The 16,858-nt window shown below is 40.9% G+C and overlaps 1 protein-coding gene across 1 annotated transcript; it reads left to right on the top strand.

Moving 5' to 3' along the window:
• Window positions 1-949: 949 nt before the first annotated feature.
• On the top strand, window positions 950-16,366 carry nectin4a (nectin cell adhesion molecule 4a). The gene is made up of 11 exons (XM_044021217.1): window positions 950-1,319; window positions 6,462-6,656; window positions 6,749-6,916; window positions 7,450-7,728; window positions 8,551-8,668; window positions 11,372-11,523; window positions 11,621-11,777; window positions 12,316-12,391; window positions 12,699-12,761; window positions 13,599-13,790; window positions 13,920-16,366. Exons 1-11 carry the CDS (start codon window positions 1,265-1,267, stop codon window positions 14,310-14,312), a joined length of 1,848 nt encoding a protein of 615 aa, XP_043877152.1. The 5' UTR covers window positions 950-1,264; the 3' UTR covers window positions 14,313-16,366.
• The last annotated feature ends 492 nt before the right edge of the window (window positions 16,367-16,858 follow it).

Genomic DNA, 16,858 nt, shown 5'->3' with positions numbered 1-16,858 from the left:
AGGGCTTACTTTGTCAAACTAGTGATTTTCTAACTCCAAGTTAAACATTTTAACCTAATAAATGCATTTAGGTCTTTAAATAGTGTTGAACTCAAGTTATTTGGTTTTTCTTTTGCTCCTTTTACTGCACATTTGTTTTAAGTTCCCTTTGAATGAAAAGGGGGGCCCAAAATCAGAAAGGCTTGAGCCGGCCCTGCTCAAAACAAGGAGAGAGCGTCTCAAAAGGAATTAAATAAGTAATTGACCTGACAAACCCATCATAGTGACACACAAACTACTGAGCTGTCTTTAAATAATAGAATAGTGCAACACATGTGCAGAAGGTGCCTGATAATGACGCGATAACTCAAAATACCTTATCTCAAAAATAAAGCCTTGCTTTTTCAAAACAATAACAAAACCATGTTGTTTCTCCAATTAAATGTGAAGGAAGATGAAAAATGTGATAAAACAGGGAAAGGAAACGTCAACAGTGAGGTGACATTCACACACAACAACCTAGGAAGTGAACAAACACATGTTTTTTTTTACATGAAATATGAATTTCCATACTTTATATTATAATATACATATATATAATTATATATGCCTCTAACAGCTCTGCAGTGTGTTTGTGGAGCTCACTCTATATAAAAGTAATTATCCCTCTCAACTTTAAGGGGATTAATTTGTTTTTCTCTCCTGGGAGGGAACACCACCTTTTCAGGTTTTTGGCACCACTGCTTTTGCGCGTCACGTGGACACCCAACAGTCTCCACAGACTTGCTTGCTTTTCGCCTGCTTTTCACCTGCCGCTCCTCCGAGCAGAGCAAGTAAAGGCGAAAACATAACTGTCATGTTGCCCTTACTAAACCGGAAAGGTGACTTTTGTCTTTTCTCTGGCGTGTGTGTGTGTGTGCGCTAGTGCGCGTGTGCCGGCGCCGGAGTGGATTGGGGGTTGGCGCAAACAGGTGTATGCGAACAGGTAACGCTGCACCTTCCCTTTTTTTTTGTTTTCCTCCTAAAGGAGCGAACGGTATGGCGTTTGCCTGACAAATCAACACGTTAAAACAAAACTGAAAGGATTTACATTTATTTATTTTATTTATTTATTTTTTTTACTTTTTACAACTGGCTGCAAGAAAACCCTGAAGACTGGACTTTGGAGATCCTGGAAAACCTCCTCACTCACCCAGGCATGACTCTGCCTCTGTGCCTCATGCATGTGTGTCTGGACTGATTACTGCCCCAACCTGTGCTCCAATAACAGAAACTTCTGGAGAGGATGACATCTCTGCTGAACACACTCTCCCTGTGTCTCCTTGTCCTGTGGATCTTTGGTAAGAGTCTGTCCAAAGAGGTGTCATACAGGACATTTCTTTTTTTGTCTTTTTATGGTGTCAGATGATTCACTTTCTGTGGTCATCCCTCATGAGTGCTGTGCGAAAAGGCCTGCAGCAGGTGTTTGAGGTCTGAAACTGAGTGTTGCATTTGGGAATTAAGCAGATACGGGTAATGAAAATGATCTTTACAGAGGAAATGTTGGTTTTTGGTTTTGTATAAAAAGCTGTAGATGTTGGGCAGGTGGCCAGCTTTTCTCCACAAACAGATGGCGCAAAGAAAGAAAACACTGTCTGTTATTTCTGGAAAAACTGGTTGCTGTTGATTAGTTTTCCTGCTCCTGGCTGGTGCAGAGGAAATGTATGGACCCTCTAGCCTGTGTTTGTGTGTGTGTGTGTGTGAGAGAGAGAGTGTTAAGCCTAAATGTTCCTGACAGATAAATGTGTGGCATGAAAAAAAACGAACAAACCCAGCTTACAATTAGACACAGACATACAGGGTTACAGGAGGAGTGTTATCCCAGTAATGCAGCACAGGCAGATTCCACAGTTGGCTTAAACTTGAGGGTGACAAACACACACACACACAAACACACACACACACACGTTCACGGCTGGAAAAACAAACCCACACACACACGCACACACACACCTGTCTACAGAGTACACTCATCGCCTCTGATGGTAAATGCATGATTCACTTCATAATCACACACAATGCTGAACAGATTCTCCCACATCAGGACTGAATCAGCACACACACTCTGGTTTCCATGACTTCCATGACGTTGGCATTGACTTACATACTGTACACTCTTCTATAATCTTAAACATATATACTAATCCTGACCTCAGCCTAACTTTAAAATATGTCTTTTCCTTAAAATGTAGTAATAGGTACTAGATTTGTGTCCCCATAAGGAAGATAAGTCCCCATAATGTGAGTGTGTAAACAGATGTAGGTCCCCACAACATAAGGAATACCAGGTACATTCACTCTCTTCTTTCCTGAGCTTAACGCTAAAACCTCTGTGTTTTAATTGCAAGTTTTTTTTAAATTGTTTTTAAACACACAAATCAATTATTAAACAATTTGTCGGTTTCAGCAAATTAAATGTGAATATTTTCTGGTTTCTTTGCTCCCTTTAACGAAGAAAACATTGTAACTGAATATTTTTATACGGCAATGTCAAATGTCTTGTTTTGTTTGTGGGCAAAACAAGACATCATCAATGTGAAAAACATCATGATTTTGTAAATTTATTTTATTTGAGCACCCTCAAGAAGATACACACACAAAAAACAAAGGACACACAGACCTCACAAAACTGTGGCCTGTATGTGTTCCTTTAATTGACGTTTCTAGTTTTGCATGAACCATACATTTTTCTACAATTTTAAATGAAATGTGTATTTTATTGCTAATATTAGTAGTAGTGTTGATATAAAAAGCCCCTTAAAGTTGTAAGGACAAGCCAAAATATCATCATTAAGTGTCCTCACTTCCTATGGTGCATTCATTCTTTCAGCCCCTCACAAAGAAACAACTACACACACATACACACTTAAGGATATGGATTAGTCCTATAGAAAGCCTTATGTGCCCAGTCGTAAAGTACTTAAAAGGGATTGGGAAGGGAGTAAAGGTACACATATCTTAAAAGAAAATGACTTGAAGTCACTTTTTATCGTATTACCTTCGTAAAAGTAATTGACATTTACTGTACTTAAGTTTCAAAAGTCAATCTTTGGTATAAAATGTACTTAAGTTTGAGAAGTAAAAAGTATTAAAAAAGTGAGCAGTTAGGATTGAGCCATGGTAGCTCAGGGGTAGGGCGAGTGGTCTTTCAACTGGAAGGTTGTGGGTTTATTTCCTGTCCTTGAGCAAGACACTCAACCCCATGTTTCAGGGCATGAAAGATGTGTGAATGAGTGAATGGCAAAACTGTCGCAGCTCGTCAAGACTAGAAAAGCTCTATATAAACACAGACCATTACCAACTCTTCTTCTTCTGATTTTATTTGCGAGTAATGAGTAACAAAGAGGAAATGTCGTGGAGTAAATGTAAAAGTTGTGCATAGTGATAGTGAAACATAGTGATATTTGCACTCGCAGTGGTTTTTCACCTTCATTTTTCCCCATTTAAGATATATTGATTTTGAAGATTTAATCGTGTTTTCAGTGACAGTTGATGTGTAAAACATGTTTTAATGTCCCTTTGCACCTGAAACAGTTGATCTTATATCATATTTTTATCTAAATTTTTTTCGGATGAACTGTAGGACACGCTGTCATTCCATTGTGCAACTGTGTAAAATTTCCTACATTGCACCATCGTCTGGTTTCATTGACGTACACCTTGATACAAAACTAACAGCGTTCACATCAACCTGTGTCATTTTGGTGCGCTAACACTGAGCTAAGATGGCAAACCCTGGCAAACACGCACTTCTATTGTGTGCACTGCCGAAAGCGTGAGTGTGTTTCACTCCAGCCTCCTCCTGCCTTTCACTTAGTTCAGTACTTTGGATCAATGACAATCCCTACAGCCATGCTGTACTTTGTGTGTAGTGCTAATTAGCTAATGGTAGCGTGCTAAGACATCACAATGCAGATGATGTATTTAGCAACAACTCTCTGAGCAGCATTTAGCTCAAGTCTGTCCACAAGAACACCCTCACATTTGGAATAGTTGTCATTCAGCGGTGACTCATGTGTTGTATTTAGACCTTTTTGTCATTCCAGACGTTTTGAATGAAGGTAGAGAAAGCCCAGGTGCAAATAATCTAATTAATAATGACTGACACATAAACGGAGTCATTGTTGACGTTATCAGCTACACCCAAGCATTTCCTAGCTAAAATGAGTCAACGCGTCCACTGGATTTGGATTTGCATATATAATTTTATAATATGTAGCGCTGCACAGCATAATCTGATTATGACCGAAAATATAACCACTGCTGTCAAAAACTCCACTAGGACATTATGATCTGGTTAAAAACCTACACAAACTCAGATTACTGCACAATTTATTCTGGTTAAGAGCATCAGAAGATGCTGTTTTTATGTGTTCTTATTCAGACTATTCTGTTACACACAGTATTATATCAGATTATAGTAAATGTAAGCATAGTCATTGACAAAAGATTACATTAGATTAGATTAGATTAGACATGATACAAAATAGTTATCTAATTAGAATACAATATTATAAAAGACAAAGCATTACCAAGATGTTTACACAATACACAACATAATATTATAATCCAATTAAGACCTATATATCATGTGACTAAACTCAGATTACCTCACGTCTATCTGAGCACGAGTTACTCCTAATAATGTAACTTTATTCTGGTTAAGGTAATCTGAAAATGCTGTTTTACATGGCAGCGGCTCAATCAGGTTAATATCACAACATTGCTGTCGATATAAACAGCCTCTTAGATTAGATTAGATGAGATGAGATTAGATATGAGTTTACTTGTTACAGCTGCAAAAGGTGTCAGAGGTACAGACAAATACAAAATGTGACTTGAATGATAATTAGGAATACACTATGATAGAGCAGGGATATGAAACTATAAGCAAGAAAGATAACTATCAATATATTTGTATAATGTGCAATATACACATTTCACTACAAAAACAAGCACCAGTAATAGATGTGACAGGAATATAGTGCAAAAAATATGATCGTGTTACACAAAAATGAAGTCTAGTGTAAACAGATACTGTGAGTGATGAGTAAAAACTAGTTTGCAGTCTTTGTCCACATTACAACAGTGACTGCATTGTTTTCAACAGCAGAGTAGTAATAAGATTAACACTTGAGAGAGAGAGAGAGAGGAAAAGAAGGTCATTTAAGGGGCAACTGCTCTAAATGCCCAGCGTCTTGTCGTATTTCAGCTCAGACACACTTAATCTGCCATGTTCTGGATTGATATGTCATTAGTGTTTGGGAGCAATCCATTTGCTGTGATTCACTGGCCCCGTGCACACGGGTTTCCTTCGGTCTCGGCGGACCTTATCACCATCAGTAAACCACAGCCTCTGAACACAAGCCTATCACCATGACCTCCAATATAATAATAATAATAATAATAATAATAATAATAATAATAATACTACACTGTGGTGATGATGAAAAAGCTGTCCAGGCTTTCAGGGGCTGCATCAGCAAGTATCACATGTTTCATACATAAAGAATTCAGATTTTCATCTCTGTGCCAAGACATGTTTGATGCAAACAAGCTTTTGCCATTTCATATTTAACCGTGTGTGTGTGTGTGTGTGTGTGTGTGTGTGTGTGTGACACAGACGGGTGGACAAGAATGATCTGTATAGTCACAGCAAAGTGGAAAAAAAACAAGCGTGTTTTTGTTTCATAGTGTAACGCTGAGCCTGCAGAGCTACAGCAGTGTGCAGCGTCTTTCTCCTTGCAGACACTGAGTGACTTTGGCTTTCAGCTTGTCTCGGACGACTTGTTATGCGACATATCTTCACTTGTGCTCAGCTCTTCTCATAGACAACCTGTTTTCTCTCTCTCCTCCTCCCTCATTTCTGTCTGCACTGAGTTGACTTATGAAAATCTTAGAACCCCACGTGTGCTCCCCTGTTGCCATTCCATATTTTCACACACACACACACACACACACACACACATACAGTGTCCTTCTTTACACCCATAAACATTTTAACAAATCTTCAAAATCTGCTAAATGAACCCGAAAATGCACATTAAAGGCTCAATGTATGCCTTTAGAATTAATTATTGCACTGATAACTGATAAAAAAAAATTAATTCTACTCCTTACCTGATGGTCTGTGGCTGTGGTTTGAACTTGAAAGGTCAGTAAACCATGTAATCTTCAAGTGCAAGTGCACAGGCTCTGAGAAATGAGTTACTTCCTCATAGCCTTGTCTGTTAGAGGAGGCTAGAGTCATGAAGGTCACTGTCAAACCTGGTCAAGTTGGTGCAGAATATATTATTTTTATACCACTTTGTGCTTATTTATCCCAATGAACTGATACCTCCTTTATTTAGTGCTCAAGTTCCCCCTAAATGTCTCCAATCCAATCCAGCGCTCGATTGCTGAGTAGACGCTTACTAAAACTTTCTCCTCTTCCCCTTCCCCAGTGATCCGGGGAGAGTTGGTGGAGCCCCCTCCAGGAGTCATCATACGCTCCTTGACAGAGACGGAGACTGTCCTGCCTTGTCGCCACCAGCCCAGTGAGGGCAGCGTGGTGGTGGTGCAGGTGACGTGGTACCGGGAGAATCCTGACGCCTCCAAGGAACAGATCGTCACTGCGCACCACTTGAATGGACAGACCGGTCAGTCTGCATGCTAAAACAAAAAGAATCCTGAGGTCTGCTTGGAACTTGCTGGACATCTTCATCTTTTTTTGTCCCCTCTCTGTTTGCAGCGTTTGGGGCGTGGTCTTCACGTGTGCGCTTCAAGAGCAGTGAGCCCACAGTGGACTCCTCTCTGGTCATTATGAGCACAGAGGTCTCGGATGAGGGGAAGTTCATCTGTCATATCAGCACCTTCCCATCTGGCAACTTCGACAGTGAGGTTTCCCTCATCGTATGGAGTGAGTTCCTCTCTCGTGACGCGGATGAAAATGTCACATACTGTAATGTTTAGCTTTTGTGCCTACAATAGGGCTGACTGATTTTTGAATCAATATCTAATGGCGTTTATTATGACTGGAATTGCGATTTCAATCAGAGGGAAGGGTCATTTTTTACACAACTTCATTTGAATGACATATTGAAAATGACTACTGCGGGAGATTTGTGCAGATCTGTGAGAAACAAAAATGGAAAAATGAAAATTGCAGTTGGACATATTGCGATTTTGATAGAATTTCATTGAATTGTTCAGCCCTACTACAGTACAAGCCTGTGGAGGCACTGTACTGTCTGGATCAGGTCGAGCTGGCAACCTTAATTTACTGAATGACGCAGATTCCAAGATGACAAATGCCAAGATTCATCAGGCTCAAATTCGGGCTCCATAGCTTGCTAGGTTATTTATTTTAAGTATGTGTGTCTCCAAGTATAGACCTGTTGATTGCTCCTGTCTTCACACTAATTAAACTTATAAACATAATCCTCCCTGCAGCCATTCCTATCTCCTCCCTGGACCCTGTGATTTTGGTGGAGGGACAGTCCTACCGCCAGGCCGCTTCCTGTCGCTCCATAGCCCGCCCACCGCCCCGCCTCTCCTGGGACACCGAACTGAACGGCCAGTCCACGAACCGCTCCTCGGACAGCGGGGCGGTCTCCTCGCACTTCTCCCTGCACCCGCTGAGGAGCATGAACGGCCAGAAGCTGGACTGCCTCGTGTGGCATCCGACGTCACCAAACCCCCGCAGACTCAGCAACCACCTGGTGGTGCACTGTGAGTTTTACACCTTGGGGTGATGCTGCAAATGCACTCATTTCCTGTTTTTAATCACAAGTTGACATCTTAAGTTGTAGATTGTTTCCCACACGACACATGACTCGGGTTGACTGACACATTCGTTTCCCACGTTCAGTTCCCTTTTATTAAATAAAGAAAAAAGGGATATTCTTTAAATTCCTTAAATCTAATATGACGAGGAGGTTTCAGAATCATGAGTTTTTTTGTTTTTTTTAGAGTATATTCTTAGTTTCTTGCATAAAAATACAGCAGTGCATACCTTTTGGTGATTGTTGTTGTTAATATTCAACATAATATTAGTTATTTGCTGCTCTGTCGAGCAGTACTATCAGACCTGACTGAGGGAGCGTTTGTGTGTATACAGCAGCAGTGCAGGGGCGGGTGGGGTCAAGAAGTGTTTGTGCTGTGAAGCTGCTGAATGACCAGGTTTTTTGGGGCAGCAGAATTCACTTTTCTTGGGCTAATTCTTTGTGTTTTCAGTCATACTCCATCCTGATTGCAGCCGCCTCAGTGTACAAGTGCAGTGTTATTGTTGCCTCCGTCTGTATTGACCTCAAATAAATCACTACCATGTCTACATATCGACTGAGAGACAGATTTAAGCATCATTGCGTGAACTCAACTGACAATGGTTTGAATGTGACAGACATTTGTTGACGTTTAAAAGGCACACGTTATAGTTTTTAACATTTTCGCCCGGATATTCAGCTTCAGCTTTGATCCTGGTGTTTTCATATAACGTCCTCCCTTTTTTTTCCTTTCTCACAAAGCTTTGTAAATATTTGCCCTTCCTTCCAGTCCCTCCACACGCGAAGGTGTCCGGCTACAACAACGACTGGTACGAGGGTCTGGAGAACGCTGCTCTGAGATGTGTGAGCGGAGGAAACCCCAAACCACAGAGTTTCACCTGGATCAGGTACAGTATGAGCCGCCTCCCTCTCCGGCTGTCTGGCACTCGTGTGACTAACTGTCTCATGTGTCTCATGTGTCTCATGTTTCTCGTAACTTCTCGTGTTATCACAACAATTATATTCTGCCGTGATTTCACCGTGGAAGATTCTGCTCTGGGAATCACTGAGGTCAACTATAGGTCATCCTCTGAGGAGGAGGGTTTTTATGTCACTCATCCTGTTTGTAAACTCTTATTTTTGTAGTGATGTACACTTTAAAGTTGTCATTATTGCTTCAGGGTAATGAATGAATATTTTCATTTGACAACTCTTTGTGAAGCATGGGCATTCATTAATTAGGATTCATTCTTGTGATTTCTAGACTGACTTAACTAACTGATCAATTAATATTAAGGAAATAGGTTACATATTATATATATATATATATATATATATGTATATATATATCATATAATAGGTCACGTATATTGTATTGTTGACACTTTATAAGAATAGGGTATTCTTTTTGGACAGTGTGTGAGGAATTGACAAAGTAAACGACTGCTTGTGTGCAATAATAGTGGAACATGTTCTCATGATGGAGCTTTATAAGAGCAAAAAGATCGGGATACACAAACAATCCTAGTTAATTACTTTCAGCGTTTGACTCAGTTTTTAACCACCAATTATTTCCTACCGCTGACTGTCCACGGCTCTGTTCTCTGATGGAAATTGAAGAAAATATACTGTCGATGGTTTCCAGACAAACCAGACTGACTATTCAGAATGTCCACTCATCGATTACACCATGCATGAGCAGGCACGCCTGGTTCATAAGTGACAGATGACCAGAGGCAGTATTTCACTCCGCCCATATTGACGTGTTTTATTGTGTTTACTCGCCGACTCTCTTTTGGAATCTCCACATTTTTTAGTTTGCTCTGCAGGATATGCAGTTGTCACTGATGCTGAATAGCAACCCTTGCACAGCAGGAACGTGGACACACAGACGCTTCTCCCGTCTCAGATCACTTAATTTACATCACGCTGAAAGGTTATTATGGAATTAATCATCAGTAATGCTAACAATATCTTTCCTTCTTCAGCTTCAAGTCAACAAGGCTGACATAACAAGTTGTCTTTAGTATTTCTTGGTTTTTTTTAAGCTCATACATGACGAAAGGTCCTCCCCTCTCTCCACCCTTTCCACATCACTTAACCAAACAAGCCCTGGCGTTGTCATCTCCTGCTCCTCTTGCCTCAGTGGAAGACTGACACACCGCTGCCCGGTTTTAAACCCTGATGAGGGTTTCGCTCACTCACGCAGACTTCTTCTGCTTGACTCACCTTCTGTCATCTTTAGGCCATGTTGTTTTGGGCATTAATACATTTCCAGGGTGTGGCTTGGAGATTGGCCAGTTAAATGTGTGACTTTAAAAGTGTCTGGAAGAGGAGCAGCTCTTCCGAAAGGTTGCCAGAATTGACAGTTTAGGCTCCTAGTGCACAGATGGGATACATGTAAAATAGATTAGAGGTTCAGGCAGGTTTCATTTGAGTTAGTGAGAACGCATCATTGACACAATGCTTAACCATGACAACTAAGTGCCTAACCTTAACCCTTACCCTAACCCTTACTCTAAAACCAGGTCTTTACCCTGAAAAAGCCCTTTAAAGTCATGGAGCCCACAAAGCTAGGTTTGTATGGTTTGTTTTTTTGGACCTTACAAAGACATAAATACAGGTACGCACACACACGTGTGCGCACAAGTACAGCCTGGGAAAACCTGTTGGATTTGTCAATAACAGGTAGCAGGTGAAGTAATATCTGGTGTCACAGTGTCGTGTTGCGGCTTGTGCCAAAAAGCAGACGGATGAGTTAGTTTCACACGAAGGAGGGAGGAAGAGGGGGATTAGAAGGAAGAAAAGCGAAAGGGATGAGCGGCCCTAAAAGAAGGCAAGCGAGCAAAGCAGTTGTGGAGGGAGGAAGCTTTCGGGGGCGCGTTTCTGTCATATGTGAAAATGAGACGGTTCCTCTTGTGTGCTAACATTAGGCACTGACTGCTCTGTCACCACCACAGTGCACAGTGGAGGTTGGTGTGATATAGAAACTCTGTGGTAACACAGCAGGTGCTTTTGTTTTAGTGCTAATGTGGGTCGCTGTGGATCAGAGGATTGGTGGTTTGATGCCCCGTCGTTCCCTCGGACAAGACACTGAACCCCATATTGCTGCCTCTGGCTGTATTGTGCCATACAGATAAATACAGTTTATCATTTAATGACCAAAAAAAAAAAACGGACATTATAGTGTGGATATTGCTTTTCTCCCCGTCACAGATTAAAGGATGGTGTGATTTTTGACTGTTTAAATAGGTGGTAACATCATTTGTTATATTATGTCTACATACAGTACATCACCTACAGAAAATGACATTATAGTGGACTGTTGTTTTTCTCCATATATAATATTTATATATATCTTGAAATACAGTATGTCAATGTAAAGTGGCAGTGACAGGTCTTTAAGTAGAACAAATACACTGTTATAATACAATATTTGGTTGACGTTCACTGCATGGATTGTTTTGATTAATGCTTCGTTTGAAGGGCCAGTTACATCTCATGTGAAGATGTTTTATAATCCAAACATATACAGATTAGTATTTCACTTGGATTGATTGCTGATGTGAACATGTGGTATTTAACTTTGTATTGTGTTTTGCTGTTTGCAGAATAGGTGGAGAGTTGCCCAGAGGTGTGATCCCTCACCCTAACGGAACACTCGCTTTTGGGCGACCTTTAAGCCTGTCTGACAAAGGCACCTACCAGTGTGTGGCAAAGAATGAAGTAGGGGTAGGGAAGGCGGAGGAGATCGATGTGATAGGTAAACGACAACAGTGTCAACATGACAGAGTGAAACTCACAAATGTGAGAATAGATGTATTAATCCATGTAATCCTGTCCGCTTCCCTCAACTGAAGTCGCCGATCGGCGGAGCTTGCCTGAGAACATGTTGATGCTCATCGTGGGGGGTGTGGCCAGCGGGCTGCTGGTCTTGATGCTCATCATCGTCATCGCAGTCACGTGCCTCCACAGACGCAGGAACACCAAGCTGGAGAAGGAGCTGACTGAGAAGAAGTATGTGGATACTGTTTATCGTGAAGTTCAACTCACATGAGAAAAGACGGAAGTTCAATAAAATGTTGGTGGGGCTGACTGAGCCAAAAAGACAAATAGCAAATTAGGGCTTTAAAGATCTAGTGTGTAACGTACAGTAGAGTTTTTACGCAGAAATCCAATTTACGACCTATAATAACTTATACTTGAATGAGTGTATAATTGCTTTAAATTAAATGTTGTAGCCTTAGATTAAGCCTTATATGTAGTTTCGGCAGGGGCCTAACTTCAGGTAGGGTGCCATCTTGTGCCGCAATGCATTTTATTTTTGAAGTATAACTACATTTATTACGGAGTAACACAATTAATAAATAATGGTAAGTGTATATTACCCAAAGTAACAGCAGAGGCAGTGATAGAGATTTGCAAAAAAAAAAACAAGGGAAAAATTTAAAAAAATAAACAGTACAAAATACATTCAAACTTAAAAGGTGCTAACACGATGCACAGTGGGATTTTGTTTTAATCATTTAAATGTCTGTGTCCTTGTTTCTCTCAGGGAGGAAATATGCACTCTATCCCGACAAGCTTCTTTCAGGAGAATGAACTCTGTCAGCACAGATACCAGAGGAGCGGTAATATTCCTGAATTATTCTTTCCACTCTGTATCAGGAGCGTCTTGTGCTTTCACACTGATCCAAAAACAGGGCAACGTGTCACCCAGTCATGCATTCAAAGATTCTTAAGAAAGTTTTGCTGTGATGAATACTTCATGCTATTTTCTAGAGCCATGGGTTTGTCTGCTTTGTGGGTTAGGATGATTTAAAAAGGCCATGATGTTTTATGCACAGGCTTTTGTTTGTAAGTTTCATGCAAAGTTTGAGTTGGTTCTTATCTTGAGTCGCACAGCTAAACCCCGCACCGTGTTTCCTTCCTTTACAGACGGAGGAGAACATCCCTCTGAGGGTGGAGGGAACCCTGAGGACCAGCCTGTCGTCCCTCGGGGTCAGTCTACATATCTGTCTAAGTCTGCATGCACGGCCGGGGCCGGGGACTGAAGCGTTACTGTTCAGATGCCAGGGGGCTAAATTCTGAGCTGTCGCATTTCAACTTTGAATGTTGTGCAGCTCAGATATTATATAAATAATAATCTTTTTTATATATATATATATATATATATATATATTTGTATATATATCTTTATCGATTTATATATATATAATCTTTTATATATATAATCTTTTATATATATATATGTATTTATATATATAATAATCTCTCCTGATCATTTTTTCAACTCACATTCAACATCTGTGCGACATAATACTGTGTATATTTTAAAGTAAACCAGATGCTAAACTAATTTACATTTGATGTAATGTTACACAACTGGAGTTTAAGAAATGTCAACAGGGAGCTGAGAATAAGTCCAGCTTTGACACTGTGATGTGTCATTTTACTCTTCTGCTTATTTACCGCTGATATGAACCAGATAAGATGTGTTTATTCCTGTGTTAAGTTCTTTTAGTTGATATTAGGAGTAGATTTTGTAACATTTGTACACAGTCAGGGTAAATGTATCCTTGTTATAGTCTTTATGCTAATCTAACACCCTACTTGCTGTAGCTGTATGTTTAAAACAAACACAGTCTATTGTACACTGCATTTCTCACAAACTATTGCTGTGAAACAGCTTGTATTAAAAGTAAATAAAGTTATCTGTGAATGAGTTGGCAGCTTTGCCCCATAATCATCAATTTGTAAAAGCAGGTCACCTCACAGTCAAGCCACCTTATCACTTAATCTGTGATTAATGATTAGCTTACTCTTTTGCACTGACAGGAGCAGACGTACTGCCGGGACAGCCGATCTACTATCTCAGGTGGAAGAGGAGGAGGGGGAGCATTTGACTACATGGGCAGACCGGTCCTGCACAACAACACGCGCAGGGGACAGAGAGACAGGCCTCTGGATAGAGATGAGGAGAACAGACTCCGAGTGGAGACATATGTGAGAAATAGCACGATATCTTTGGTAAGTGTGTGTGTTTGTAGGCATGTCGGAGCCTGATTTCTCCAAATTGTGGAATGCATCTCACCCAGCTGCATACTTTGCTGATGATCATGCACACACTAAGTGCATCTGCTCTTTGTGCCCTCGCAGCAGGAAACTCGTTTCCACCCTCCTCTCACACCCACGGCCTTCCCGATGGTCCAGTCCACTGAGATTGTGAGACAGCTCAATGGCGGTGCCATGATCCCGTCGGAAAGCAGTTCACGGCCAGAGAGTGTCACCAAAACTCACCAGCACCCTCCAATGAGCTGCAGCTACCCACCAGTGACAGATGATGAGGATGAAGTGGATGAAGGTTTGGGGGGTCCTGCCAGCCAGGAGCATCCCGATGACCATGACAGCGAGACCAACAGCTCCCAGGTGTCTGAGGCTCACAGCGCCCGCTATCAGCAGACTAATGGCACATTTAGGCCCAAACCCAGACCAAGCCCCACTCTGATGAGTCCCCATGCCTCCCTCATCCACAAGGCTCAGATAGTGTAGCCGGGGCCACTGGACAAAAACATGCGCAACTACAGAACTGACAGGCTGTTGTCCTGGAGGTGATCGCAATGTGGATACACAAGAAAAAACATTTTGTGGTCAGTTTTATGAAAAAGCTGCACCTTGACTACAACGGTACATCTCCTTTATTGTGAGAAACGGTGCAATAGAACCAAATCCTGAAAAGAAGGCTCTTCTCCAAAGCATCTGATGTTTGACTCTGGATTTGTGACATCTGCAGGATCCACTGCGACATACATTCCCCAAGATTACTGACACAAACACCAAGGTCACAATATTTCCAGTTAAATGGACTGCATTTATATAACCGTATTGGCTTCTTCGTAGCTTTACAAGTCGCATTCACCCATTGCCATAAAGTGCCTGTGCTACACTGGTTTCAGTATCTTGCCCAAAGACATTCTCTCACGTGGAAAGAAAAGAGCCAGGGATTGAACTGCCAAACTTTTCATTATCGGATGCCCTTAATCCTGAGCCACAGCTGTTTCTGCAACCAGCTCTGACGAACAGATGGATGGAGTGGGATGTCAAAAACACTAAAAGACAGTGGAAAATCAGGAAATGCAGGAGAAGGCTGTGCTTATGTTGGTACATCAGAAAAGTACATTGCAACACCTCTGGATACTGAGGGTGTTAGTTTACAATATCTGTACCTGTTAACTTCCCTTACACAAGATGGTTTGGGCTCTGATCCAAAACAGGGCAATTACGCTCTTGCCACACCTGCAACATGCGCACCTGTGCCATATTGTTTTACTGTCCTCGTGTCTTTGTCTTAAGCACTGAGACAGTTTGGAATCTGGAAAATACTTCGTACAACAAAGACATAACTTAAGTGTCTTGTACTGTAAATGATTCGGTCATTTGTAAATCTGCTGTACAGATGTTGTCATTTTTTCTCAGCTTGTTCAGAATACATTTAAAGCAGTGGCATCTAATGGTGAGACTGCAGCTTGTTTTCCAAAGGCAAGACTCGGCCGCTCACCCCTCCCATTTTCAAATAGCCTTTGCATACCAGGAAGGGCGTTCCTCTTTGTGTGTGGAGCAAGATGGCAGCCTTCATAAAGGAAGACCCTTGTCTAAAGGACACAGTAAATGTTTATTGTGAGGCTATAAAAACCAAATAATATACTTTATATTTGAGTATTCAAGTTCCGACATTAAAACCTCTGAAATATTCACCCACACCCTGTACCTTTAAGACACTTAATGTCTTTAGGTGGTGTAAAAAAATATTTTCAAGATCAGTTATTAACAGTTAAACTTGGTACGTGTATCATTTACACCCATAGATGTAAAAAAAAAGTAGTACATAATCAATACACCCTGCTGCTGTTACTAGCATAAAACCTAAAACAATATAGGTGATTAGCAATAGTTAATAAACTAATGTACATACATGAAAGAGATAAGTCACAAAGGGGATAAACATGTGAATTATTTGTAAAATATGTTATAAATGACAAAACAGTGCGGGAACATACTGTGCAGTATCTGTGCTTTGCAAAGTTTCCTCTGATCCAAGACCTGGGGATGCCTCTCAGGTTGAATTTGACCTGACCTGGTACAGATTTTGAGTATTGTAAAACCAAGCATGTGTTGTTAAATCTGTGACTACTTATTTTCTGTATATACTGTATGTATGTATGTGTGTGTGTGTGTGTGTTCTAAATACTTGTGGGTTCTGTTACAGTCCTAGTATGGGAAGCCATGTGCCAAAGGGAAGATATAAAAATCACTTTTTATTTCAGCAAAAAGAACGAATATGGTTCATGAATGTTGTGCAACAAAACAATGTGCCATATAAACAGCAAAGTAAGAACAACAGATAAATGTATTATGTTGCTGTCTATATTTGTTGCAGACAGCGCCCCCTGATGTGTACAACTTTATAATGCAGGGATCTGAATGACACTAACTCTGCATTCCAATGTGACTTTATCTTCCTTTGCATGCGCCTGGATTTTCAGTTATTTCGAGGGCTGCTTCTTGTATTGATGGGTTGAAATAAATGTACTTGCTTTTTTTTCTAACAGTGCGTATGTGCCGACAGGCATTTGGATTCATCATTTCCTTAATGTCTAAATATGTTGGGTACATTTCCTAGATTTCTGGTGTGTGTTGGTTTGTTTTAAATAGGGCCTGAGCACCGACTGCTGCGAAGGCCCTATAACAGGGGTTTCAAACTTGTGGCCGCTAACCACATGTGGACCCCAAATCAATTTCATGTGGCCCACCACTCAATATCAAGTTCAAATGCCTTTAAACACTTATGTGCCCTTGACTAGCCCCCTCCTGACCAGACGAGATGCTTGGTGGCTCCCAGGTCAATTATGTTTGAGACCCCTGCCCTATTGTATCTACTTTGATTATTCTATATTTCATCACCATCGTCTTCTCTTTGAGGGCCTTTGCATGCAGGAAAACTCACCAAACTTGGTGTCCACACCAGGACCTGCTAAGACTTTGATGTGACCGGCTTTTAGGGTAAAAGCACATTTTTACGTTTTTGTTTGCAGGAACTC

Source organism: Solea senegalensis, linkage group LG3 (assembly GCF_019176455.1).
Source record: "Solea senegalensis isolate Sse05_10M linkage group LG3, IFAPA_SoseM_1, whole genome shotgun sequence".
In the NCBI taxonomy this organism is placed as follows: Eukaryota; Metazoa; Chordata; class Actinopteri; order Pleuronectiformes; family Soleidae; genus Solea; species Solea senegalensis.
The sequence above is the reverse complement of the archived record's forward strand: the minus strand, read 5'-3'. Positions and strand labels throughout refer to the sequence as shown.